General features: G+C 56.6%; 3 protein-coding genes across 15 annotated transcripts; 2 read left to right on the top strand and 1 right to left on the bottom strand.

Annotated features, from left to right (window-relative positions):
* The first annotated feature begins 266 nt into the window (after positions 1 to 266).
* Positions 267 to 5,769, top strand: WDR45 (WD repeat domain 45). 6 transcript variants are annotated; one of them, XM_043571703.1, is made up of 11 exons: positions 267 to 625; positions 1,950 to 2,145; positions 2,269 to 2,343; positions 2,433 to 2,537; positions 3,435 to 3,540; positions 3,663 to 3,757; positions 4,265 to 4,344; positions 4,458 to 4,666; positions 4,746 to 4,847; positions 4,932 to 5,077; positions 5,312 to 5,769. In XM_043571703.1, the coding sequence occupies exons 2-11, from the start codon at positions 2,091 to 2,093 to the stop codon at positions 5,419 to 5,421; spliced, it is 1,083 nt and encodes a 360-aa protein (XP_043427638.1). In that variant the 5' UTR covers positions 267 to 625; positions 1,950 to 2,090; the 3' UTR covers positions 5,422 to 5,769. The 6 variants fall into 6 exon arrangements, with proteins under 6 accessions (XP_043427638.1, XP_043427642.1, XP_043427641.1 ...); XM_043571702.1 differs by having other exon boundaries at positions 492 to 625; positions 3,432 to 3,540; XM_043571707.1 differs by lacking the exon at positions 4,932 to 5,077 and having other exon boundaries at positions 295 to 625.
* Positions 5,770 to 6,110: 341 nt separating this feature from the next.
* Positions 6,111 to 9,048, top strand: PRAF2 (PRA1 domain family member 2). The gene is made up of 3 exons (XM_043571708.1): positions 6,111 to 6,436; positions 7,597 to 7,814; positions 8,249 to 9,048. Exons 1-3 carry the CDS (start codon positions 6,258 to 6,260, stop codon positions 8,386 to 8,388), a joined length of 537 nt encoding a protein of 178 aa, XP_043427643.1. The 5' UTR covers positions 6,111 to 6,257; the 3' UTR covers positions 8,389 to 9,048.
* A 427-nt stretch (positions 9,049 to 9,475) lies between these two features.
* CCDC120 (coiled-coil domain containing 120) lies at positions 9,476 to 24,082 on the bottom strand. Of its 8 annotated transcripts, XM_043571678.1 has the most exons (13): positions 23,669 to 24,080; positions 19,749 to 19,831; positions 19,473 to 19,614; positions 16,119 to 16,218; positions 15,854 to 15,944; positions 15,575 to 15,708; positions 14,765 to 14,905; positions 14,086 to 14,380; positions 13,666 to 13,728; positions 13,215 to 13,389; positions 12,986 to 13,084; positions 11,116 to 12,030; positions 9,476 to 10,618 (listed from the first exon to the last, which is right to left on the bottom strand). In XM_043571678.1, exons 5-13 carry the CDS (start codon positions 15,900 to 15,902, stop codon positions 10,504 to 10,506), a joined length of 1,986 nt encoding a protein of 661 aa, XP_043427613.1. In that variant the 5' UTR covers positions 15,903 to 15,944; positions 16,119 to 16,218; positions 19,473 to 19,614; positions 19,749 to 19,831; positions 23,669 to 24,080; the 3' UTR covers positions 9,476 to 10,503. The 8 variants fall into 8 exon arrangements, with proteins under 8 accessions (XP_043427613.1, XP_043427618.1, XP_043427617.1 ...); XM_043571683.1 differs by lacking the exon at positions 19,749 to 19,831 and having other exon boundaries at positions 16,176 to 16,218; positions 19,450 to 19,614; positions 23,669 to 24,082; XM_043571682.1 differs by lacking the exon at positions 19,749 to 19,831 and having other exon boundaries at positions 16,176 to 16,218; positions 23,669 to 24,082.
* Between the last annotated feature and the right edge of the window lie 386 nt (positions 24,083 to 24,468).

The following is a 24,468-nucleotide window of genomic DNA, read 5'->3' as shown; positions in this document are numbered from 1 at the left end:
AGCATTATACCTCTTACCATTAAAAACCCCCTTTTCATTTTGTAAACAAAACCAAGCAAGGGTATGGAATCTCATCCCTGACTTCCCCTGGGCAAGGCGTTGCAGCTTTACCGGGTCTCCAGGTCCGCCCCCGCCTCGGGCCTACCACCCCCCACCCCCGCCCCCGCCTCTCTAGAAATCTGGGAGGACTAGTATTTCCAACAAGGAAGGCCCCTCTAGCCCACCTTGGAGGTCCAAATCTTGCTAGCCCAGAAAGTTGATGCCTTTCGCCCTCAGAGCACGACAGAGCGGGGGAATGCTCGGCCCTCTTCCTCTCCACGAAGGAAGGGCTCCCTCTCCGCGAAGGAAGGGCTCCCCCTCGCCCACCCTCCTCTGCTCCCTCAGACAGGCCCTTGAGCATCCTCCCCTGAAGACGCCACTATCGCTTGCGTTGCTCCAAAGACCTGGAACCCAGGGGAGGAGGGTTGCGGTCGCAAATGAGTCATTTCCGGTCACAGACTCCCTCCCCCGGAAGTGAGACCTGATGTAAACACCAGAGCCGGGCGTCAGGGCCCGGGAGGTCAGAAAACCGGGCCGCGGGCTGCACCGACGGCTGGGGTTGGAATCGGGAACGCGCGGAGATCAGGTCAGTGCAGGCAGCGGGAAACTGGGGCAAGATTCCAGAGTTGGTCCGAACCTGGAGGAGGGTCCAGCGGGAGGGTTCCATGAGCAGAGGTTTTGGTGGATGGTGGGAGGGGGGTGTCTAGGACAAGGAGTTTAAGTGAGTGCTGGTGTTGGAAGGAGTATGAGGGCGGTCTTGGACATGAAGAAGTGGAGGGAGGTAAGGCATCCCGGAGCAAAGTTCTTGGGTGGCACGGGTCTTTGCAATGGTGGTCTGAAAAGGGGACCTTGAAAGGTGGGGCTGTCCAAAGAATGAGTCTTTGGAGAGTGAGGCGGTCTGGTGGAGGTGGTACAAGGGCGGAAAGTAGGTTTGAGCTCCTGGAGGATGGGGAACGGGTGTGCTTGGGCAAAGGTCTGGGGGAGATGGGGATTTGAAGGGAGCGTGGGGGCTTTTAGGACAGGAATCTTAGAGGGGTCCGGGGCAGGCGTCTTGTTGGGTTAAGTTGTTCCAGGTAGGGGTTTTGGGAGGTATGTCCTGGGCAAGAGTCTTGATGGAGGAGGGGTGCCCTGGGGCAGGGTGTTTGGGGAGAGGATAGAGAATCTGGAGGAAGAATGTAAGGGGGATGAGATTCCTGGGGGTAGGTTCTAGTCAGTCTATGTTGGAGGAAATGACAGCAAAGCACATGGAAGGGAATGTTCCAGGGGTGGGCGATTTGGAGTGATAGGGGAATCTGATGTAGAGTCTTTAGGGCATAAGGAGGTCTTGGGGAACATCCAGGCTGACCCGGGTTGGGCAGAAGTTAGCATGGCATGAGAAGAGGTCATCTGGGGCTAGGCATGGGATCCTGAAGGGGTTTGGAGAAGCCTGTGAGGAGGGGAGGTGTGAGAGGGCTCTGAGATGGTGGAATTGGCTGGGAGCCTCAGAGGGCATGAGGAGAGGTGGTCCTGTGGGTGATGGACCAACCATAGCAGGTCTCGGGGCCAGGTCAGGGAGGTGTGGGAAGAAGTGGATGACCTAGCTCCATTTCCCTGCTTATTGACAGGTGGAGCTGGATGCTAGGTCCAGGTGTGAAGATGAGAAGTGGTTCTAGGCCATGTGGGGCATTAGAGCCAGGATTGGCTGGGGGTGGGGAAGAGATATCACTAACCCTCTACCCCCATTACTTCCTGACATGCATTGATAGCTACAGAGTAAGAAAGAAATGGGGAATACAGGTCAGGGTAGGGCTGGAGCTGGGCTCATCCAAGTGTGAGAAGATGGGGAAGTTCCTGGCCATGCTCTTTGGGATCTTAGGAGATTAGTGTGGAGACCCCAGAACTATCCCTCTTTTTTTTGTTGTTTTCTTCAGTCCTGCTGGCGGCAGAAAGTGGCAGAGGAGGAGGAGGAGGAAGAAGAAATCCACTGGGGACAGGAGTTCTAGGAGAAGGGCAAACCCCAGGACTCTTCCCAACCCTACCCCCATCTGTGTCCAGGGAAGCAGTCCTGGACCATGACTCAGCAGCCACTTCGAGGAGTGACCAGTCTGCGTTTCAACCAAGACCAAAGTGAGAGAGGCTTGTGCCTGCACCCTTGTGGATTGGAGGGAGGGACAGAAAGAATGGCCAGAGGTGGGCCATGGCTTCCACCTGGGCATCCTTTGAAGCAGCCCCAAATCCCCCCCTCCCCAGGCTGCTTTTGCTGCGCCATGGAGACAGGTGTGCGCATCTACAATGTGGAGCCATTGATGGAGAAGGGGCATCTGGGTGAGCCATTGGTGGAGGAGGGGCAATGGGCAGAACGGACGGGCTGGGCATTGGCTCCCACCCCTACTGACATCCTGGTCCTTGTCCAGACCATGAGCAGGTGGGCAGCATGGGCCTGGTGGAAATGCTGCACCGCTCCAACCTGCTGGCCCTGGTGGGTGGTGGTAGCAGCCCCAAGTTCTCAGAGATCTCAGGTAAGTGCCCTCATCCCATCCCGCCCTTGGCCCAGATTCCCCGGAATCCTGGCCTCCTTCAGGCACCCCGAGGCACTGGCAGATGAAGATGTCAGAGCACCTCAGAGTCCCACAGTGAGGCCTACAGCTTGGAAGTCATGGATCTTATCGCTTGAGAAGCTTGGGTGTTTTGCCCTCGCTTAACACTTATTGAATGCCTCCTGTATGCCATGTCCTTACCTATGGAGCGCTTGCTATAAGCCTGGTACTGTTCTACGCACTTTATATATATTAACTTATTTAATCCTCACAGTAACTCCATGTGGTAGGAAGTATTGTTATCCCCAATTTTACAGATGAAGAAACTGAGGCTTAGGGAGGTTAAGTGGCTTTTCCAAGGTCACACAACCAACAGGTCTTAAAATCTTGGTGCTGTCTCCCCAGTATCCTCTTGCTTTGAGCCTCAGGAGACATCTTGTTTTAAGGGTTTTGTTGACCCCACTGGGACATGGCAAGAGAAGCCCTAGGCAAGTCACAGAGCCCAAGGATTCATCGCAGAAATCTTCTAGGGGTACGGACTGGGACCCTGGAGGCAGAAATAGTTACTAATGGGAGTTACAGTCCTGAATGTGAGTCCCTGCTTGGGTTGCTCATGGGCAGTGAGGTTCTTGGCCAAGATACTCAACCTCTTCAAGCCTCAGTTTCTTCATCTGTAAATGAGTATGTAACAGTTTTAGAAACCTGTTCTCAGAAATCACATCCACAAGTGCTCATGCCGTATGAAGCCCACGCTGGGTGTTAACAAAAGGTTAAGCAAGTGGGTTGAGGTCCCATGGGGAGTAGGGGTGGGTCTTGTGTCACCAGGGCTGCCCCTCACCCTAAACCTTGGCCCCGACAACGCACCCACCTGCCCAGCAGTGCTGATCTGGGACGATGCCCGGGAGGGCAAGGACTCCAAGGACAAGCTGGTGCTGGAGTTCACCTTCACCAAGCCAGTGCTGGCTGTGCGCATGCGCCATGACAAGTGAGCCTGAGGAGGACTGGGGTGGGGGAGGTAGGAGGTCCCCACAGCAGGCGAGAGGGTTAGTCCTGCATGGGCATCCCGCCATCCCCTCATGGCCATCCTGTGTTGTGTGTTGCCCACAGAATTGTGATCGTGCTGAGGAACCGCATCTATGTGTATTCCTTTCCCGACAACCCCCGAAAGCTGTTCGAGTTTGACACCCGGGACAACCCCAAGGGTGAGAGGACCCAGATGTGCAGGTGTGAGGTCAGGAGGCAGTGGATGGGGCAGAGGGGCAGAAATGAGAGTTTGGAAGGGGCACACCGGAAAATGGGGAAAGAGGGGCAGAGAGAGAGTCTTTGTGCAGAGATGCTCAGATGGGTTGACAGATGTTCATATTCCCAGTCAGTCCATCTTTCCAACCCTTAGCCAGTTCTCTGTCCCCACCCGAAGCCCTGTCCCACGCCCAGGTGCCCCAGATAGCAGAGCAGAAACACCCAGTAAGGACATGGCTGGCTGCGCCAGGGATCCTTGGGCCTCCTGGGGCTGCCGCAGCTGCATCAGGAGGTGGAGAATCTGCCTTACTGCTGGGGAGCACTGCGGAGGGCAAGCTCCCCAAGGGTTCTGTGGGTAACATATATCATGGAAGGTCAAAGTCTTGGCCCTTATCCTGCTTCTGTCCATTCTGAGACCCTGCCTGGCCCCTGCATCCCCCCAACCCCGACACTTCATCCTCACACCCTAGGGCTCTGTGACCTCTGCCCCAGCCTGGAGAAGCAACTGCTGGTGTTCCCAGGACACAAGTGTGGGAGTCTGCAACTTGTGGTGAGCCATCAGGGGGCAAGGGTAGGTGGGTAGGTGGGTGGGCTGGCTCCCCCTGTGGATGCTTGGCCCCTGCTTCCCATACCCCCAAGCCCAAAGTGCTCCTTCCACCACAGGACCTGGCAAGCACAAAGCCTGGTACTTCATCTGCTCCATTTACGATCAATGCACATCAGAGTGACGTGGCCTGCGTGTCTCTGAACCAGCCAGGCACTGTAGTGGCCTCGGCCTCTCAGAAAGGCACCCTTATTCGCCTCTTTGACACGCAATCCAAGGAGAAACTGGTGGAATTGCGCCGAGGCACTGACCCTGCCACTCTCTACTGGTGAGCACAGGATATGTGTGGCGGGCTGGTGACCCCATGTCACATGACACATGGGCGTCACTGCTGGTCTGTCTTCCAGCATCAACTTCAGCCATGACTCCTCCTTCCTCTGCGCTTCCAGTGATAAGGGCACGGTCCATATCTTTGCTCTCAAAGATACCCGCCTCAACCGTCGCTCCGCGTGAGTACTCCCTGCCCTGCCCTGCCATGTCCCCAGTCCCCCTGCCCATGTACCACACCTGGGCTTAGCCAGTGCTGCCTGCAGGCTGGCTCGTGTGGGCAAGGTGGGGCCTATGATTGGGCAGTACGTGGACTCTCAGTGGAGCCTGGCGAGCTTCACCGTGCCTGCCGAGTCAGCCTGCATCTGCGCCTTCGGTCGCAATACTTCCAAGAACGTCAACTCTGTCATTGGTGAGTGGGAATAGCCCTTGACTGGGGGCACTGCATGGGCGAAGTCCTGCAATTTGGACCTGAAGGAATTTTAAGGCATGGGAAGCTAGAGTGGGTGGCTCGACTCCATCATCAGAGGGATGGCATGTGGACAAAGGTCTGGAGGTAGACCCTAGGCCATAGGACACCTGAAAGGATTGGAGTGTGTGGCTTCCGCAGCTTCTAACCTTTTGCCCATCCTCCCCCCTCTTCTAGCTATCTGCGTAGATGGGACCTTCCACAAATATGTCTTCACTCCTGATGGAAACTGCAACAGAGAGGCTTTCGATGTATACCTTGACATCTGTGACGACGATGACTTTTAAGGACCCTGTGGGTTGTGCGAGGGACCTGCAGTGGCAGATTGCAAAGCCCTCAGGGGGTCAGGAGTACTGTGAAAGCTACCAGCCAGCGAGCATTAGTGGGGCAGGTGCCCACCTTCCACTCGGCAGTGCAAGACAGCTCACTTCGCCCAAGCACTTCTTGGTGACTGTGTGCCAGCAGGGCCAGGCTAGAGAAGCAGGGAGGGAGCAGACCCCCTGGGGCTCCCAGCCTGGAGACAACTGCTAGGGACCCAGAGAGAGTGCCCTAATTCAACCTGTGGGGATTAAAAAACCTTCCCAGAAAGAGATATCTCTGATGTGGTGAATATGAATAAAAGGCCCTTAATAGTATTTATGGCTGGACCTGGGGGGCATGGGTGGGGCCTGGAGGAGATGTAGCAGAAAAGGCCCTGCAGGGGTTTCCAAGTAGGTGTGACCTTCTTGGACCCTGACCGGAAAGAAGTGGCATCCTACCCAAGTCCTTCTGACAGTCCCTGTTTTTCTTTGCGTGTCCTCGAATGTCTGATTACCATGGACTTGAGCCATCAGCACGGTCCAGAACTACCCGCTTGGGCGCCCCCACCCGGGGGTGAGTGGGAACGCCTTGCGGGCGGCGGAGACTTAATTTCCCGGCAGCCCTTGCTGCATCACAGCCCCGAAGTGTTGTTGGCATTTCCGGTCACATGCATTGCTGCCGCTGCCCAATCTACTTAGGGGGTGAGCGTAGCAGCCGCTCGGTCCAGACTCCATTTCCCGGTGTCCCTCGCGGTGCAGCGGGGTGTTACGGGGGTTGTAGTCCGGCCGCTCTTCGGGCTGGTCCAGCTACTTCGACCGGCAGGATGTCGGAGGTGCGGCTGCCACCGCTACGCGCCCTGGACGACTTCGTTCTGGGGTCCGCGCGTCTGGCGGCTCCGGATCCTTACGACCGGCAGCGATGGTGCCACCGCGTCATCAACAACCTCCTCTACTACCAAACCAACTACCTTCTGTGCTTCGGCTTCGCACTCGCTCTGGCCGGGTGAGGGAGGGAGGGAGATGCCGGTTGGCTAGGGACGCCTGCAGGGCAAGAAGGGTGGACCCGCGGTATTTTGAGGAACGGGAGGGGGAAGCAAGGCTGGAAGGGGGAGTTCATTAGAAACGGAAAGCCTACGGGACAGGTGAGGGGGGACTTGAAGGAAGTCAACATGGTTAAAAGGAGTGCCTTGGGTGAGATAGGGCCTGAGGGGGATAGAGGGTTGAGAGGATGGAGAAATGTGGGACTGGAGGGAAACTGGGTATCGAGGTGGACCTAAAGATAAAAAGGGTCTGAAGTAGGGGTAGGGGAGACGGATGTGAGTGATGCCCCCAGATTAAGGCAGCCCTGGAGGACTTTGGGCAGATACAGGGACAGGGATGTGGTCAAGTTGAAGGGTTGGGAGGGTGGGCTTGTGGGGGCTCTAGTTTGGAGGAGATCCTGGCTATGATTGGAACGCTCCAGGAGCAGGTACCTCTTGGGGAACTTGAACCAAGAGGGGAGACCCAGGGGTGGAAGGTTTGAGAGCAGAGAAGGATGGAGAACCCCTGGGAACTTGGGCAGGGTTGGAAGTTAAGAGTGGTACTGAAAGCCTGAAGGGGTTCTTGCAATGATGGAGAGAGGGATCTGTAAGAAGTGGGGAGTGGATGGGGAATCTGAAGGGGAGGAAGTCTGGAAGGGTGTCTTTCTTGTAAGGACTCTGGGCCCGGGGAGAGGGAAATGTATAGAGACATAAGGCCTGGAAGAGGAATCTACAGGCCTAGCTCCAAGGGTGGATTTAGGGGCGGGTTGGGGTGGGGCCTGAGGGGTTGGAGACGGGCCCTGCATGCGGGCCCTGGGGGGGTAGGGTTGGAACGAAAGAGCTGGGAGCCTGGAGGCCTAGCGGGATGGGAAGGCCTGAAGCGGAAGAGCTAAGGAAGATGGGACTGTAGGATCGACACCAAAGAAACGAGGGTCCACAGGGCTCCTGGGAGTCAGAAATCCTGGAGGGTGGGCCTATTGGGAGACAGGGCTGGGGGAAGTTATTTGTTGGGCTGGAGGATCCGGAGAGAGGAGAACCAAAGCTCCTGGGGTCCGGGATTGAATGGACGGTGGTCCAGGAGGCTTGGAGGCTGGGCAGCTCTCTCCCCGTCTGCTGGACTAGCTTAGTTCCATTGTCCTCACAGGTACGTGCGCCCGCTGCATACCCTCCTAAGCGCGCTGGTAGTGACGGTGGCCCTTGGCGTGCTGGTGTGGGCGGCAGAGACTCAAGCAGCCGTGCGCCGCTGCCGCCGCAGCCACCCGGCCGCCTGCCTGGCTGCAGTGCTTGCCTTCGGCCTCCTTGTTCTCTGGGCCGCGGGCAGCGCTTGCACCTTCCTGCTAGGCGTCGCCGGACCTGTGCTTCGTGAGTATTCACTACCCTGAGACCGCCGAGAAAACGGCCAGCGCTTGCGCACAGTGGCAGCCCTGCCCTGCCCTGAGAAGAGGCCGAGCAACCAGGCGGGCACTTGGCCACACCCCCTTCACAAAGCGCCTTCCCTGGCTTTGCCTTCCTTTTTCTGGGAACGCCCCTCTTTAACTACCGCCTTTTCTGGCTTCCCTGTTGGTATTAAGTGTCTTCCACCAACCACGTCCCAGTTGCTGTGCGCCCTCCCTGGCCACGCCCCAGCTGCAAAACTCTGTACTCAGCCACACTTTAAGATCAGAGGCATCCTGGCCACTTAAGACTCTGTTGGCTCCAATTCCCCTCCTGTGCTCCAATTCCCCTCCGTGGTCCCCCCACTGGCTAAAGCTGATGTCTCACCCCACTGACCCCACTCCTCTCGGCACTGCCCACAGTGATTCTGGTGCACGCCTCACTGCGCCTGCGGAACCTCAAGAACAAGATTGAGAACAAGATTGAGAGTATTGGTCTCAAGCGGACGCCAATGGGGCTGCTACTGGAGGCGCTGGGACAAGAGCAGGAGGCTGGATCGTAGGGGTCTAGGATTTGTACCCAAGACCTGGAGAATGCCACCCCCACCATGGCCCTGTACTGGGACCCAGAGCCCTTTCCAAGCCCTTGAAATAGAGGGCCCCGTCCAATTCAGAAAGCAGGACATCTGTGACCCTCCCCCTGATCAGCTCCCATTACCTAGGGGACCAGACTCTTCTTCAGCCCTGAACTTGAGGGCTTGGATACCTGAGCATCCATGGCCATCCTCAAACCCTGGACCCAGTGATACTCCCCCACCTCCAGTCTGGGACCCACCCATCTCCCATCCTCAGCGCCAAAGGTGGGATCTGGGCCCAAGGCATTCTCTTGAACCCTGGACTAAGGCTTTTCTAGACCCCCACCCCAGCTTTGAACCCAGATCAGGGCATTGCCAAATCTTGAACCCAGGACCCAAGTGTTCCCAGCCCCCATCAGGACAGAGGATTCAGGCATCCTGACCCTGTCGAACCCTTGGTTCCAGGTGACCCGAACCCTCTCCAGTCCCACTTGCCTCTCTCCAGCTCTGCTTAGTGATTCTGCTCCTCTCTCCAACGTCCCACAGTGATGAGGACCAAGGGGTGGGGTGGGGGTAGCCCTGACCTGGAATGGGGCATCTGTATCAGTGTTACGGCAACAATAAAGACTGTTGCATCTCTCAAGCCGATTTGGGCCTCCTGGGTAAAGTCTGCATTTCAATGGCCAGAAGTGGCCTTCTGCTTTTTGATCCTGCTAGACTCTTTCTGACTAGGTCTTTTTGTGTCAAATACATGGACTGAAGGGGTGAGCTCTCAGTTCCTCCCTCGAACCTGTTATCTCTGGCGTGGCATTAACACACAAGGTAGTTAAGGGCAGGGTGTTTCCTATCATTTGTATTACTGAGGACTCTTGTTCAGGGCAGGCCAACAATCTGAGTGCAGACAGGAAGACATGTGACCCCACATCACAGCAAGAAAAGCCAAAGTAGATGGTATTATCACGGGCTGTTTCCAGTGTTCTATTTCTTATCACATGGAGTCATAAAAATATATTATCTGGTCTTAACTACAGGTGTGGGCCCCCAAGGCAAGGCAGACAGAGGAGTAACACATGGGTTCAGTTTACACATTTATTATAGAAATCCCCTTCCAGTGTGGGTAGTGTCTTGGGCCCAGGTCCATTGGTAGAAAAAGAAAAGTTTAACACCAGGTAAAGGAGGTAGGGGGACCCCCAGCTCCAGAAAGTCACAGATAGGTATCATAGAAAACACAGCTTGTATAGATTTAAAAAGTGGTGGATGGAACGAAAGCCAAGGAAGACGTGACGTAGCCTGTGGCCAGACGTCACCTGAGGATTTTACTGGCATCCACCAGATGCCAGATTCCACCACCGCAGCATCCCAGGACACAACACACCCGATGGCTTTGCCCTCTGGCCCCTCCTGCAGGGCTTCCTGACTGGGGATAGATAGGGCAGAGGCTGCCACCAAACGCTGGGCCATCTAGTCCTGTGGGCAGAGGCAGCGGGCACAGACAGGCAGACAGGGACTGGGGCTCCTTCCGGCACCCCTGGGGGTAGGAAAATGAACCCAAGCCCCCTACCCAGACTTCAGTCTTTCCAATTGCAGGCAGAGAGCCCACCTCCCCAATAACTGCCCTGGTGGGGGGTGGCAGGGGGTTCCGTTCACACCAGAGTCTCCTGGCTGCCCCAAACAGGGCCCTGAGACCCTATATGATCCGTTTTGTGGAGGGGGTTCCTGAATGGAACAGGCTGGGCATGGGGACAGGAATGAGCCCAACCAGGACGAGATCACAGTTTCCCTTTTATAAAACGTCTAGCGTTGGGGGAAGACAGCGAATATCTAAATCACAACTGTAAACAAATGGAAGAAGGGGCTCGAAGTCCCCATTACACCATCCTCCCTCTTTTATGCTGGCTGAGGGCCCCAGTTCCCAGCACAGTGTGAGAGGGGAAACAGGGTGTCAGACACCTTCATGGGTCCACAAGGTGCCAGGGGCCTTGGAAGATCAGGTTCGGCACCCCCAGGACTGAGAGCAACCACACCCCAGGGTTCAGCGAGGTCAGCTGTGTGCTCCCCAGACTAAAGCCGTGCCCAGGCCAACAAGGAGCGTATCAGAAGGGGTCAGACCAGTGTCCCCGGGGTCTGGGGGTCAGAACTGGAGGACTGCTCCCCCTCTAGCGTCAGGTCACTTAAACGAGCGCTCAGCTCCGGAGCATACAGGAAGTCCGCGTAGTATCTTTAGAAGGGGTAGCAGGAATCCAGACAGGGTGGCAAGATAGAGGAGAGAGGAAAAGACAAACAAGACACAGAAAGAGAGGAAAAGAAGCTCGTTAAAGAGGCGGAGGCAGACACAGGAGAGTACGTCTGGGCTTGCAAGCATGGGGAGCACAGCAAAAAGGAAGAAGAGAAAAATGAGGGGCCCAGGAGGCCCTTCCCCCAGCACCCTGCTTTCAAGGCTCATTTTCAGCTGACATGCACTGTTTTGTTCCAATATTACAATTCTTCTATGGCTTGGTGGAAAATTGCTGCTGCCAGGGCCCAAGACACCCCTCTCCACCAAGCCCCCGCGGACTCATGCAGGTTAGGCAGGGCCTGATGACCCTGTGCTGAGGCCGCAGCTAGTTCTCTCATGGTCTGAGTCATTAGCTACCATGACTGGCTGCTCCCCAGCCTGGACAGCTTTGCCATCTGCCTCCAGAGACCCCTACCCATCAGTAAAAGCACCCCCCATACCTGCCGGAGACAGGGGGTGCCGTGAAACTCCTCGAGTGCGGGAGCGGCGCCTGGCTGGGGGCCCCATACAGCGCCTGGCCCACCTCATAGCAGCGGGCATGGAGGAAGGGTGGGTGTTGCGGGCCCGTGTGGGAGGGAACAGGCCGGCGCTGGGGCCCGGCGGCCAGTCCCGAGTTGCGGATGTACCAGTCCCGCAGCCCCTCCAGGGCAAGGTTCTTATGACCACTGCGCTCACCAGCCGGGGGGATACGGGTGGGCGGGGGCATCCACAGCAGAGGGTTGGGATGCACCTCTGGACCCTCGGTGGCCTCCAGGGGCAGGCCACAGGGCTTGGTGCGGGTAGCACGGGTGTGGGGATCCTTGCTGCGGAGGAGGGGGCTGCTGCCGTCAACTGCATATACAGGTGGTGGACCTGGAAGCATGGTGAGGAGCCCATCCCGGCGGGAGAGGGGTCCCGGGACCTCAGCCGCAGGCAGCAGCTCCCCCCAGCCTGCCCCACCACCACTGCGGGGCAGGCCCCGGTCCAGGGAATAGTCCAAGAGGAAGTCCCCACACACAGGTGGGAGCCGGGGGGCCCCTCGGGAGGCAGGGGCAGCTGAGCTAGGCCGGGCAGCCCGGGGAGGGTCTGGGGGGCCAGATGTGCGGGAGGAGAAGGCAGGGGTTGGTTGGGGGCGCTCGTACAGCACCTCACTGCTCTTGCAGACCGGGGGGCCAGCGGCAGGGGGAGCCAGAGGCGCCGGCGGGGAGCCAGCTCCCCCACCAGCTGCCCGGTCCACAAGCAGGGCTTCAGAGCTGTTGCTGCGGCGGGTGCGGGCTGCAAAGAGGGAGGCACGGTCGGAGGCCGGGTCCGCCCGGGGGAAGCCCATCTGGGAGTCCTGGCTGCCGGACCACTGGCGAGAATGGAGGCCTTCGGGTCTGGGAACGCAGAGGTGGGGGTGACAAGAGTAGGGTCAGAAATATCAGGCCAAGTGCCCACCGTACTTCAACCCTTCCTGAGCCTTCAACTTGCACCAAAGGGACCCAGGATTAGGAACCGTGAGTATAAAGGTGTTAGGTAGTGGTGTGTAAAAGACAGCAGAGGTTCTGTCTGACGCTGGGGGGTGGAGGGCCTGAAGACATATGGGGGGTATCAGCGCCAACGCCAAGGGAGATGCCTGTGGCAGGGGCAGGGGAGTGCTGGAGAGGAAGTACTAGCAGAGAAAGGCCAGCAGAGGGCTCTTCCCAACACACGTGACCCTCAGCCCTACTACCATGTGTCTCATAGCCCCCCACCGCCTCCATGATGGGGTGCTGATCCTTGGGTCCGGAATTCAACTTCCTGAACTCTGTCCCCCCCATGTGTATGAACTACCCGAAACTATCATCCCAACAGCCACCGGTCACAGGATGCAAGTGCCATAAGGACCCGGACTTTGTTTTGTTCACAGCCTTGGAGAAGCAGGCACTTGGCAAGTATTTAAGAAGCACAAGGGTACAGTGTTTAAAAGCACAGACTCTAGAGTCAGACTTGCCTGGGTTCAAACACCAGGTCTTCAGTTTACTAACAAGTCACTTAACCTCTCTGTGCCTCAGTTTCCTCATCTGTAAAATGGGATCGGCAATAGCACCTATTGGAAAGCATGGATTCCCAGCAGATGGTAGATGCTCAGTACATGTTAACCAGAACTTACTGTGCCTACAGTGTCTTTCAGAGGCAGGTATTATGCCCACTTCGCAGATGAGGAGCCAAGATTCAAAGAGAAATGACTTAACCAAAATACACCTTTCAAAGCCCAGCCTCTCACATCCCATGCCCTTTGATAATGCTCTCATAGTTAGAACTAACAGTTCCTGCCTCTAGTCCTCGAACCCACCCTCACAGTCCCCTTACTTGCAGAGCTGGGGGCCAGCGCCCCGGGTGAGGACAGGGGTGGCAGGCACACTTCGCCCCTCAAAACTGGAGGCACTCCTGGGCAGCGAGCGTGTGGGGCTAGACAGAGATGAGCAGGCCCAGGTCAGGGGCCAGGTTAGAGACCATACCCACCAGCAGGCCCTCCTGCCAGCCCCAGGCTCAGGATCCTGCTCCTGGTTCCTGGGGGAAGGATGGGGCTCACCCTCACCTGGTGGGGCTGGCCACAGAGTTCCGCCGGCTCTTCAAATCCCCATAAAGATCTGACGGTGGTGGTTTCCATGGGGTTCGCCGCTCAGGGCTGCCCCCCGACACTGTCCGCAGTTGGTCCCAGGCTTTGGGCGGCGAGGGGCGCTCGGCCAGAGGGAAGCAGCTGCGGGGCTCCTCTGAGAGGAAGGCAGAAAGTGGGGGAGAAGTCAATGAGAGGGGGCCAGATGGGTTGCAGGCAAAGCAAAGGGCAGGAGCCAGGGAGACAGGCAGTGGCAGTGGGCTGGGCAGGGGCTAATACATGGGGCTGGAACTGGGGCTGATGAGTTGGGCAAGGTGACGCAAGAAAGACAGGGGCCCCATGAGAGGATGGGGCATGGCTGAGATGGGGTTGAAGAGGGGGGGGGCTGAGCATCAAAGGATGGATGGGTCTGTGGGGGGACAGAGGTCCTCACCATTATCATGGCTGGCTCCAGACTCTGACAGGGAGCTGCTCTCGGAGTGCAGAACTACGTCCTCTATAGGTGAGAAGGGGGAGACCCAGGCCTATCAATACAAGGCCTGGGTGCCATCCCCTTACACCACTGGATGGTCTCCTCCCTGCCCTGTTCCTTCCCAATAACCCACCTTCACCTGAGTCCAAGACCACCTGAGGCTCGGCTCCTCGTTCTCCTGGTGCCATGTGGTCTAGTTCCCAGCGGCCCCACCCATGCTGTGGAGCCAGTTCATCACAACTCCTCTTACAAGTCAGGTCCCTTCAGATCCACCTCGTTCCCACTTTTCACTATTTACCCACCCCACCCCTACCATGTCCCTCAGCCGATGCCACGCTCTGCTTTCACCATGGGGGCCGGGGGCAATGGGGCCTGGCTCACCTTGGCTGAGCTGAGCGAGGCGCGTGCCCAGGCAGACTCCTTGGGCCGTGATAACTGCCCCTGTGGACAGGGGTAGGGGCTGCGGCGGTGGGAGCACCGGGAGGCCAAGGCGGGCCCGGAGGTCCCCAAGCTGTTCCTCCAGCTCGTGCAGCCTCCGCAGCGCGTCTGCCTGGACCTGGCGCCGGCGCCGGCGCTGCTCGATGCTCAGCTCAGGGGCCAAGGCCAGGCGGCGGGCGGCGGCCGCAATCTGCTGCTGCACAGACACCTCACGCTCCAGCGCCTCAAGAGCCAGCTCCTGTGGGACCCATCCAAGAGGGTGGGACAGGACCAAGTGTTGGAAATGGCCGAGCACAGGGACCACTGCAGGCACAGCCTGTCTCCACTTGAGGTGGGGGAGGGGGGCGGTGCTATTCTAGGGTGGAGCTCATTTCTTCTGCAGGCAGGGCCTGTCTCGATTAAGAGACTAGACATATTCATTTTCCTGAGGGTGAGAGGCTTATCACGGACGAGGACCAGCATCCTCCCTCAGAGCCAGAACCCACCTCCCTCAAGTCATTCCCTCCTCACCTCAGCCTCTCCCTCCCCTGGATGCAACCCCAGCCCTGCCTGGCTTCCTCTAGGCTCCTCTTCCTCTGCACCCGTCCCACCCCCATCTTGCTCTCCAAGCCCATCTGTTCACCTCAGCAGGGCACAAGGAGTGGTGTGCTGGGTTGGGGTGCGGCGGAGGGTAGGCTCGGGCCGCAGGGGGCCGCCGGCGGACCAACTGGGGCCGTTCACCAGGCTCCAGCGGGCACTCGGGGGGCAGCTGGCCAGTCAGCTCCTGGTGGGGGCAGGGGTCAGAGACTACCAAGGGTTAGCTGGGGGAATGGGGCAAAGCAATAACGACTCCTGAAGCTACAGGTGTCCTACTAAGAGCGCAGTGATGCTGAGCACGCCATGCCTATTACTTCTCTCCCCCTTCCCAATTCTCCACCAGACAGGTATGCTGTGTGCTCTCAGCCCCTTGGTGGCCCAAATCCCTGGGGCAATGGGCATGGGAGGTAGGGGGACCTGCTTTGGAATCCAGAATTTCTTATTTTTTGTAAACGTGACACAGTCTACATACTGCATGATACGTAACACCCCCCTCAGGGCCTGGGGCTGCATGCTCTGAACCACACGATCATTTCTGGCAAACCGTGTAGACGTTCACACCAAGAGGAATAAATCAAAACTAAAACTTACCCCTTGTCAGTTCAGGTCGGGTTTTACTGCCAGATTTTGGAAATAGCCATTATTTTTGAGGCATTTTGGATTTCAAATTGCTGATAGGGAACTGCAGGCCTGCACTGCCATATTTTACCGATTTGAAGATGTCTAAGTTGAGCTTTGAGAAGCTACAAGGTGACAGGGAATCTACAGCTCAGACAGGTGGCTCAGCACCTACCTAGTGGCCCCGTCTCCTCACCGCCGCCCCACCCACCAGGCACTCTTAGGGCCAGGCTCTCACCGCCTCCTGGAGACACACTTTGCGGAGCTCCTGAAGTTTCAGGCTCAGGGCCTCCTGTAGGGCCCGCTGCCGGTCGAGCAGCCCCCGCAGACGCTCTGACTTCATCTGGGGGACAGCTTCTCCAAACAGGGCAGCTGGACACAGAAGAGGCAAAGTTCAGAGCAAAGATCAGCCAGGGCACCCTGGCACAGCTGTGGGGCCAGGGACCAACCCTTTCCAAGTAGGCAGGTGGTGACTCAGAGCAGGGGAAGAGGCAGAAAAGGGGAACAAGCCAGCTACCTGAGGCATTGAAGGTGGGAGAGCTGATCAGCTGACCTTTGACTTCCATCCTGGTGCTGTCGAGAGGCCGTGGCTGATGGCTGGACAAGGCCTGGCAGTAACGCACAGGGGCCATTAAGGAAGCGTATTCTGTGTTCCCCCAGCCCCTGCCCCTACCCAACTTCCCACACCCCAGCTGGGAAGAAGGGGGACCCTGACCCCACCCGCCTGATTGATCTGCCCTCTCAGAAATCTGTCAGTGTCCGGACCCACTTGGCCCTGGTACCTTGGTTCCCTTCCCATTGAGTGGGAGCACAGCAAGCGGGGAGCTGGGCGGACTTACGATGCCTCCTCAGAGGTCCATGGGCCACAGTCAGGAGTCTTGCCTGGGAAGGGAGAGTTAAGGATACAGGTTCAGCCAACTATAACAACAGTGGGCATTTATTGAGCACCTGGGTGCCTGGAACAGTTACCTTCCATGCCACATTTAATCTTTACAACCACCCTGTGATGGCAGTTCTGTGATTATTGCTCCCATTTTAGAGATGAAGACAGTAAGTCACAGAGGGGTGAAATAACATCCATGGTTAAGGATGTAGCAGCCTAGGCCCACCCCTCTGGCCCGACTCTCCCTCACTGGAGCTGTTCTAACTCCACTAATTCGTCATAAGCTCCCAGTCCAGTGAGCCTCAGGGCCTTTGCTCAGGCTGTGGCTGTCTGGAGTGCTCTTTTCATGTCTTGCCTCTCTGGCCCCTGGCTCTCACATTCTAGGGCTTAAATGTCACTTCCAGAGGTGGATCCCTACATTATGTCCCCTCATAACTGCTGTCCAGCAAGAGACTGAGCCTCCTTTACATATCTGCGAAGACAAGAAACATATCTGTCCTGGTTTTTTTTTGGTATCTCTGGCACTCAGAACACTTCTGAGCATGTAGCAAGTACTCAATGAATGTCTGTTGCATAAATGAAAGAATGCCAAAGTAGCCAAGCTAGGGATCTAGCCCAGATCTGTGGGTCTCTATTTGTCCCAACTCCATCTTGTGGCCTTGATGCAGCGGGGGAGTGTTTCCTTAGCCCCAGGACCCCTCCAGCCCCTCTCCCCACCCCAACCTGTCCTGTACCCAGCACAGAGAAGATGCCCTGCAGGAACTGTGATCAGAAGAGTCCATAGCTGCAGATAACAAGCCTCCTGCCTCCTGCTTCCTTCTCTGCTCCCAGACACCCTGGCTGACCACAGAACCTGCCTTGGCTGGCTGCCAGCCCTGCCCTCATCCCCTCCTCTGGAGTTTGCTCCTTCCCTCCCACATCCTGCTTGGTCCCCAGCTGGGTAGCCAGGTGACATCACCTCCCACCACCTGGCCTGACCTCAGCGGCAGGCAACTGGGAGGGCCTCATGAGGCCACAGACATCCCATACCCACCTAATCCCCAGCTTTTCATGACATGGTGGCCAGCTGTGGAGAAGACCCAGGCAACCAAGGAGGTGTGGGTTCAAGCTCCTTCCCCATCTGTACGCTGGGGGATGTGGTCGACTGGCTAATATGGTGCCACTAGTTTCTTGGCAGTCCTCCTACCAGCCCCATAGAGTCTGTATGCCCTCCACAAAACAGTGGTCCTCTGTCCTCAGCCTCAGGGACAGGGATCAGTCTCTCAAGCTTTTTGCACACCCAGGCAGCAACGCGTACTTTGCAGAGAGGTACTCAAAAGCCCGGCCTCCAAGATCCGACACTGCCCAGCACAGTGTGGTTTCCTTGAGGTCCCAGCTCAGCTTCCTCTGTCCCTAAGCTCCTGGGGCTCCTTCTTCCCCAACCCCCATTTGAGTTTGAGGAACTCTCCCAGGGCTCCCCTAATCCTTCCCCCACATCCCACACTGGGCTTCCTTAAGCCTGCTTTCCCTGAGAGCTCACTGCATCCTAGATCAACAGGGTCCAGACAGGAACCCCGACTCCACCCTGTAAGCCTGACCTTGGGGACATAGCTCAGGCCTGAGTCACGGGGTCACTGGGTAGGGAGACACAGGGTCAACGCCCCACACCCCCACACCGGGCTCCCAAACCTCTGCCTCCACTTGCCTCCCCTCTGCACATTTGCCTAGGGGTCTAGAACTCCCCTAGCCCCACCTGGAGATGGTGAAAAGGGGGATTCCAGCAGTCCCCTTCCCTAACGTCCCCCACACCACCCCCCACACCAGCTCCTAAATCCCGTCCCAGGAAGGGCTACAGCAGGAGAGCTGCAGAAGGTACCCCCCCCATACACACCCAGAGGCGGGCCCAGCAGGTTTTTCAGGTCTGCCCTTCTGACACCACAGCCGAGAAAGAAATTCCTGGCCTTAATGACTGTTTACAACCAAGACACCTCACCTGGGTGGCACCCCAACACCCTCAGTGGGACCCCCATTTCCATATCTTGTCCCAATCAGAGCACAAACTCCCAGTGTCTGGAACTGCTCCCCACACTGCCCTGGAGGCCCCCCTGCCCCCACTCTGGGTGAACAGGCTGGGGGCAGGCAGGTGCCAGGAAGTAGTTTCTCAACAGCCCAGTCTGGGATTTGCTGGGGGGTCAGGCCCCAGGTTGCAGGAGGGCAGATGCTCCTTCCCAGGGCAGGGGAAAGGGGGAGAGGAAGTAGGGAGGACAGTGGAGAAGGGGGGACTCTGGCTTCTCTTCTCCCCCAACCCTTCCCCTTGTTCATTTCCGGCAAGGAATCGGCCTCGTGCCAGCAAAGGAAATTGGGCATTTGGGGCTTTGCTCTTCTACTCGGGCCCTCCTTCTTTGCTGTACCTCTTGCACAGACTTGGCTTTCTCCCACAGGGGGCCTCAGTACACCCTAGACCCTTCTTCCCTTACCCTGCCCCTGGGCCCCCTGTTCCCAGGTGCTCACCAACGCCAGAGAGGTGCTGTGGGGTGGCCTCAAGTACCTCGATAAAATAGTTGTCTCAACCAGGCCCTGTTCCAGCTGGTAGTGGCAGTGAGCAGTGAGCCAGTGGCAGATGCCTAGGCCGCCTCCCACTAGGCAATAGCCCAGCCTACCTGGCCAGGGACTGGGCCAGCCCATACCTCTTAACCCTTGCCTGCCTGTCACCAGGGCTCAGGACACCCTTAGGGGCAGTGTCAGGGCTAGGGCCCTTCAAGGCGTTCAGCGTGGCCAAGAAGAGAGCCCAGACAGCCCTGCTCTCCCCAGTCACCTAGCAGAGAACCAAGAAAGAAGGGCTAAGGGTAGTGGGAGTGGGGCTGCCCCTGGTGCTACCCAGCTTCCCACGTCAGACCCTGCCCACCCAAGGGTATTTATGACCTTGGAGCTGGGGGACGGAGTTCTGGGGCGTTGTTAAGCACACAGGAGGCCTCAGGTGTATGTAAATCTGGCGTGTGTCTCTTGGCAGCGAGCACCACATTCCTGAGGCCCCTACCCTTTCCTCCCAGGGCAAGGCTGGGGTGGGATAAGGTCTTGGGACAACCGCCACCCTCACTGGGGTAACAGTTTCCCAAGCTGGGGACAGAGGAGGTCAACTTTTCCCAGGAAAAACCGGGTCTCAAGACCCGACCACCTTCTGCACCTCCGGAAGAAATCATCCCAGCAAACTGACAAAACACACGTTTTCACCCATCCTGGTCGCTACGAACCTGGGAGAATGACGCAGACCCACCTCTTCATAGCCAGCTTGCCGATGAGGAAGCTGGGGCTTGGACAGGTGAAGAGGTCTGATTCTGATCACAGAGGCGTTAAGAGCGGGTGGACTCAGAACTCAGGGGGCCGGGTCCTGGGTTGGAGGCAGACAGAGGCTACTCCTGCAAGGGAGGAGGAGTGGGGAGGGGGCTCATGCTTCTTCACATCCAGGCTGGCTCTCCCCCACTCCTCCCCCGTGGGCATTTCTGGCCAGGAGTCAAGGAAATTGAGGGCTCTGGCCTGCCCCAGCACATACCACACATCCTGTGCTCCATTTGGGACCATCTGCTCTGTGACCTCAGGGCCCAAGCCCAACCCGGGCCCCTGCAGCAGCTCATGCTGTGATGTGAAAGAGCAGAGTGAGGAAACCTCCCTCCCCACTTGGCAGGTGGGCCAAGCCTGGAGGGGAGCTCTGTATCAGCAACAACGCCCTGCCCCACACACATGCTATTGAGGCCTCCCATCACCCTGCCCACCTTTCTTCCTGGGGGTGAGATTTCCGGCAAGGGACACAAAGGCCCCTTTCATCCACCCCCCTTTCTCCCTGCTTCACTGTTTAGGGCTGGTGGAGGCAGCAGCCATAAGGTAGGTGGCTGGGTGTTGACGGGGAGTGTCCCCTCAGCTGTGGCCTCTCCTGCCTCTTGGCGGACACCAAGAATGTTGGGAAGAAGGACAATTCTAAAACCAGAGCTGAGAGGGACAAGGGTATCTAGCTGGCAATGTAGAATGAATAGCAAGGCCTAGGTTTCCTCATCTGTAAAATGGGTGAACAATGGTTACATAGCCAACAAAGCCAGAGTCACTTTGGAAGGCATTTCAAAGTACAAGGAAACTCACATCACATCATTAATGACAGTTGATAACAACAAGAATAAACTCATGCAGAGGTGGCCTGGTGCAGGAGTAAGGAGGGGAAAGCAGGTAACTGGGCCTCTTGGGCCAGGCAGACAGGCGGGGCAGAATCACCCGCACACATCGTTGCCCTGGTCCACGACTTCTAACAGCCTGGAAGATGGCCAACCTCTAGGCCCTACCCCAGCCAGGACCTGAACCTCATGTGGCCTCATGTAGGGGTAGCAAGTGGTAACTCTGGGATTCAACCCTGCTCTGCCACTTATGTCTGTGTGACTGCTTGGACAAGTCACTTATCCTCTCTGTGCCTCAATGTCCTCATGTGTAAAATGGGGATCATAACAACAGTATGGACTTCACAGGATTGTTGTGAGCATGACTTGAATTAATACACTTAAAACTTGCTTAGGACAGTAACTGGCCCTTGGTAAGTGTTTGATGTGTGTTGGCTGCGACAATTAAATTTTTTTCAATGTTTATTTATTCTTGAGAGAGAGAGAGAGAGCACAGGAAAGGGGCAGAGAGAGACACAGAATCTGAAGCAGGCTCCAGGCTCAGAGCTATCAGCAGAGCCCAACACGGGACTCGAACCCACGAACCATGAGATCATGACCTGAGCCAACGTCTGATGCCTAATTGACTAAGTCACTCAGGTGCCCTGTCATAATTACAACTATTCCTCTCAATCCAAACTCAGCAATCAAATGTGTGTGTGTGTCTGTGTGTCTGTGCATATTTTTTTGAGACCAAGCTGGTATCCCTGTGCTGTACCTGATAAATTTGAAGCAGAGCTGTTGTTCGTCAAATAAATGTGTCCAAATTCTCACTATCCAAAATCAAGAACTAAATGTATTCAGATGCACTGGTGAGACAGAGCTCGTATCCCTCAGCCTCCAAACCCTCCCTACCTGCTACCCAGACATGGAACCCTCCCTATCAATCCAGGCATATTTGAAACAGTTGTTTTCCCTCATTATCTGACTTCTCCCTACTCAACATCAAAAATGCAGGAACCAAACATCTTCAGATCAATTCTCTGAACACTCACTATCCATATACAGGAGCTGAATGGATCTGGATGCACTTTTGAGATAGAGCTGGCACCCACTACTCTCTGAGCTTTCCTTATGAGGCAAGATGCAGGAACCAAATATATTCACACAACACGGTATTCTTACTATCCCAACTCTTGCCACTGGAGCTCAGGGAAATGAATCTATTTGAATATATTTTTTAGTTGGGGCCATTGTCCCTCACCTCCCCGCTCACTGTGTAAAGTGCAAAACCAAAAAACCTCCAGATAACCTGGTATCTTTTACTGTCTGAACTACCCAAGCTCTCCCTCTCAGAAGTCAGGTGCCAAACAGACACTGGGACAATGAAGGATGCTTGTGTTGTTATTAATAGGTTTGGATAAATGTTTTAGATGAATGAGATGGGTCTAGTATCTCATTATTCAAAATCTCACTACTCTATGACAAATGGAGGAAACAAAACATAACTGAATTAACACGTTATCTTCTCACTCTCCACATTCTCCCTGCCTGTCCTCAGAATCAAGGAGATTCAGAGAGAGAACCTCGTATTGTTCTTGTGGTTGTTATTGTCACTATTGGATAGGCCTGATTCTAACACCCAGTGACCACCCCCTACACACACACGCCCCACAGAGGTGGGATGGATTTAGCACCAAAATTTGTATTGCGTACAGCCAAGAGAAGGGGGATAAACCCCCCACCCCCACTCCCAACACCCTCCCCACGAAGCCCTGAAGCCTCTGGCCTGGAATGGACTTTTTCCAGATCATGCACACCCAGGATTGAGACTAGGAGATGGGGTAACATGACACAGAAGATTCACACACACTCCTGAGTCCCCCACCCGTCTATGTTTGCTTGCCACCCGCCCCACCTGGACATGGGACAGCCCCCAACCTAGCAAGGCTGGAAACATGATCCAGACCACACAGACTCTCAGAGTCACTGAATAATTTAGGGTGTTCTTTCACACTCAGGGAGGGTGGGGGGCATAGGAACAGTTCCATGCTCTCCCGGGTAAGGGAGACAAATGCAAGCTCTGTGTGAGATCACTGGGTGGGGGTGAGGGACATCACATATGAAAACCCTCTTAGCCACACAGGGCCCACAAGGCTGCTTGCTCTTGCTCATGCTGCGAGAAGCATTTGGGATGAACTTGAGATCATGGGAACAGCAGAATCTCCAAGTTCAGGGGCAGGGTATAATGGGACCCCAGTTCTTTTAGGCTCAGAGGAGATGGAAAGTGGGTGTTAGGAAAAGAGAGCTCTGAACAGGGTGGAGGGGCAAGGTAAGGGGTAGAACAGGGGTCTGGGGTTGGGACAGAAAGGGAGAGGGCAGGAAGGGGTGTAGGAGACAAGACAGAATCAGAGTCATTGGAGGATGGAGGTTGGGAGGAAGGACAGAGAAAGAGCCAAGACACTGGCCAGGGGATGGGATGGAGTGAGGTTCAGAAGAAGGGTAAGAGAAAAAGTAGGGGGCAGCAAGGAACAAAAGAGAAGAGCAAGGCAGGGTCAGTATAGAATAATCAGAAGACATGATGAAGGACAGGCCAAGACACCAGTCAAGGTAGGGGAGAGGGAAAAAGGGCAGGTTCAGGATGGAGGTAAGGAGCAGGAAAAGACTGGAACAGAAGAAGTATAGGCATGAGGACAGTGATGGGACAAGAGAAAACAGGAGACAACAGCATAGGGCTGGGGGCAGGGACAGGGCAGTTAACAGGGGTATGGTCTAAAGGGGGTGGGCCAGGATGGGAGATGGGGAGTCAGGAGGGGACCAGGATAGTACAGATGGGGAGAAAGTTTAGAAATCAGAGGTCAGGAATCTGGACAGACCTGAATTAGACTGCGGTGAGGGGGGCAGGACATGAATGGAAGGGGTTCAGGGACAAGAGTTTAGGGAACTGATGTGTCAAGCATCAGGACAGAAATCAGGATGATCAGGACAAGGCAAGATGAGCTTCAGGGATGGAACAGGGTCAAGCCAAGGATCCTGAGAAAAGAACTGGGTGGGGTTTGGGGTCAGGACTGGGTTTAGGGGAACAAAATAGGGATTGAGGATCACGCCAGGCCTAAACATGGTTAGGTCAGGGGTCAGAGCGGAGGTAGTGGGGCCAAGACTGGCCAGAGCTTGAGGTTAAGAAAAGATGTAGTCAGGTCAGGTAGGGGTCGGGAGTGAGACCACAGGGTCAGAGATCGCGGGTACGCACGCAGGTACAGCCCCTGCCGGCGTTTCCGGGCCCTCACCCCGCCCTGTCTCCTCCCTTCCTCCCCAAGCGGGCGTTACTCACCGAGGGTCCCCGTCCCGCGATGTAGGCGGGGTCGCTGTAGGCCAGGAGGGGTGGTGGGTGCGCCCCTCCCTCGCCGCTCCCCCCCCCCCCGCTCGTCCCCGGCCTCGCGTCTACTCCCCTTCCGCGCCCTGCCCGTGGGCCGCGTTTGGCTGCGCGACTGTTAGCAGTGGGGGCCACACGGGGGGCGCGGGGAGGGTAGGAGAGGCGCGGGGACTCGGCCGCGGGCGGTGGACCCCAGCCCCCCACCTTCACCTCGGGTCCGTCCGCTCCCGGCGGCACTAACACCGCCGCCGCTGAGCGCGAGCCTGGGGGGAGGTGGGGGGACGGGGGCGGGGCGCAAGACCACAGCAGCGGCAGAGACCAAGTGCGCAGGCGCCAGTTTGGGTCTTCGATTTTCCTGCCCTGGGAGCGCCAGGAGTGAACCAGCTGGGAGCGCGTGCGCACACGCTTTCTCGAGGGCGGTGAAGCGCTCCTGTAATGAGGCCACGCCCCCTCGGTGATCAGACTGGAACCCTTCACCCCAAGTCACCCCCGAATGGACCCCCAAGCAGGACCCCAAATTGCCTTCTATCAGCCACCACACACTTCTAAACTCTTCTAAACTTCTGTGTCCCCAAACCACCCTCCATCATCCCTCAAAATGTATCCCCAAACTATTGCTCATTGATCCCAAGCAGTACCCCCAATCCACCCTCCGTGGACTCCCAAACTTTATGAATAAACTGCCATTCACTACCCCCAACTTGTTCCCCTAAACCATCTGCAATCAGCCCTAAAACCATTAACCTCCAAAGAGCACT

The sequence above is a fragment of the Prionailurus bengalensis genome, chromosome X (assembly GCF_016509475.1).
Source record: "Prionailurus bengalensis isolate Pbe53 chromosome X, Fcat_Pben_1.1_paternal_pri, whole genome shotgun sequence".
NCBI classification, from domain to species: Eukaryota; Metazoa; Chordata; class Mammalia; order Carnivora; family Felidae; genus Prionailurus; species Prionailurus bengalensis.
Note: the sequence above shows the minus strand (reverse complement) of the source record. Positions and strands in the feature narration are given on the sequence as shown.

What these genes read in the sequence shown, in the direction of transcription:
- WDR45 (XM_043571702.1), top strand. Translation starts at nt 2,091, where the DNA reads ATGACTCAGCAGCCACTTCGAGGAGTGACCAGTCTGCGTTTCAACCAA. An exon ending in CAAGTTCTCAGAGATCTCAG is followed by an intron (nt 2,538 to 3,431) that starts GTAAGTGCCCTC and finishes CCACCTGCCCAG; the next exon opens with CAGTGCTGATCTGGGACGAT. An exon ending in CACCCGGGACAACCCCAAGG is followed by an intron (nt 3,758 to 4,264) that starts GTGAGAGGACCC and finishes CTCACACCCTAG; the next exon opens with GGCTCTGTGACCTCTGCCCC.
- PRAF2 (XM_043571708.1), top strand. Translation starts at nt 6,258, where the DNA reads ATGTCGGAGGTGCGGCTGCCACCGCTACGCGCCCTGGACGACTTCGTT. An exon ending in TTCGCACTCGCTCTGGCCGG is followed by an intron (nt 6,437 to 7,596) that starts GTGAGGGAGGGA and finishes TTGTCCTCACAG; the next exon opens with GTACGTGCGCCCGCTGCATA. An exon ending in CGTCGCCGGACCTGTGCTTC is followed by an intron (nt 7,815 to 8,248) that starts GTGAGTATTCAC and finishes CACTGCCCACAG; the next exon opens with TGATTCTGGTGCACGCCTCA.
- CCDC120 (XM_043571683.1), bottom strand. Translation starts at nt 15,902, where the DNA reads ATGGAAGTCAAAGGTCAGCTGATCAGCTCTCCCACCTTCAATGCCTCA. An exon ending in CCTCGCTCAGCTCAGCCAAG is followed by an intron (nt 13,729 to 14,085) that starts GTGAGCCAGGCC and finishes TCTCACCTATAG; the next exon opens with AGGACGTAGTTCTGCACTCC. An exon ending in TGGAGCCAGCCATGATAATG is followed by an intron (nt 13,390 to 13,665) that starts GTGAGGACCTCT and finishes CCTTCCTCTCAG; the next exon opens with AGGAGCCCCGCAGCTGCTTC.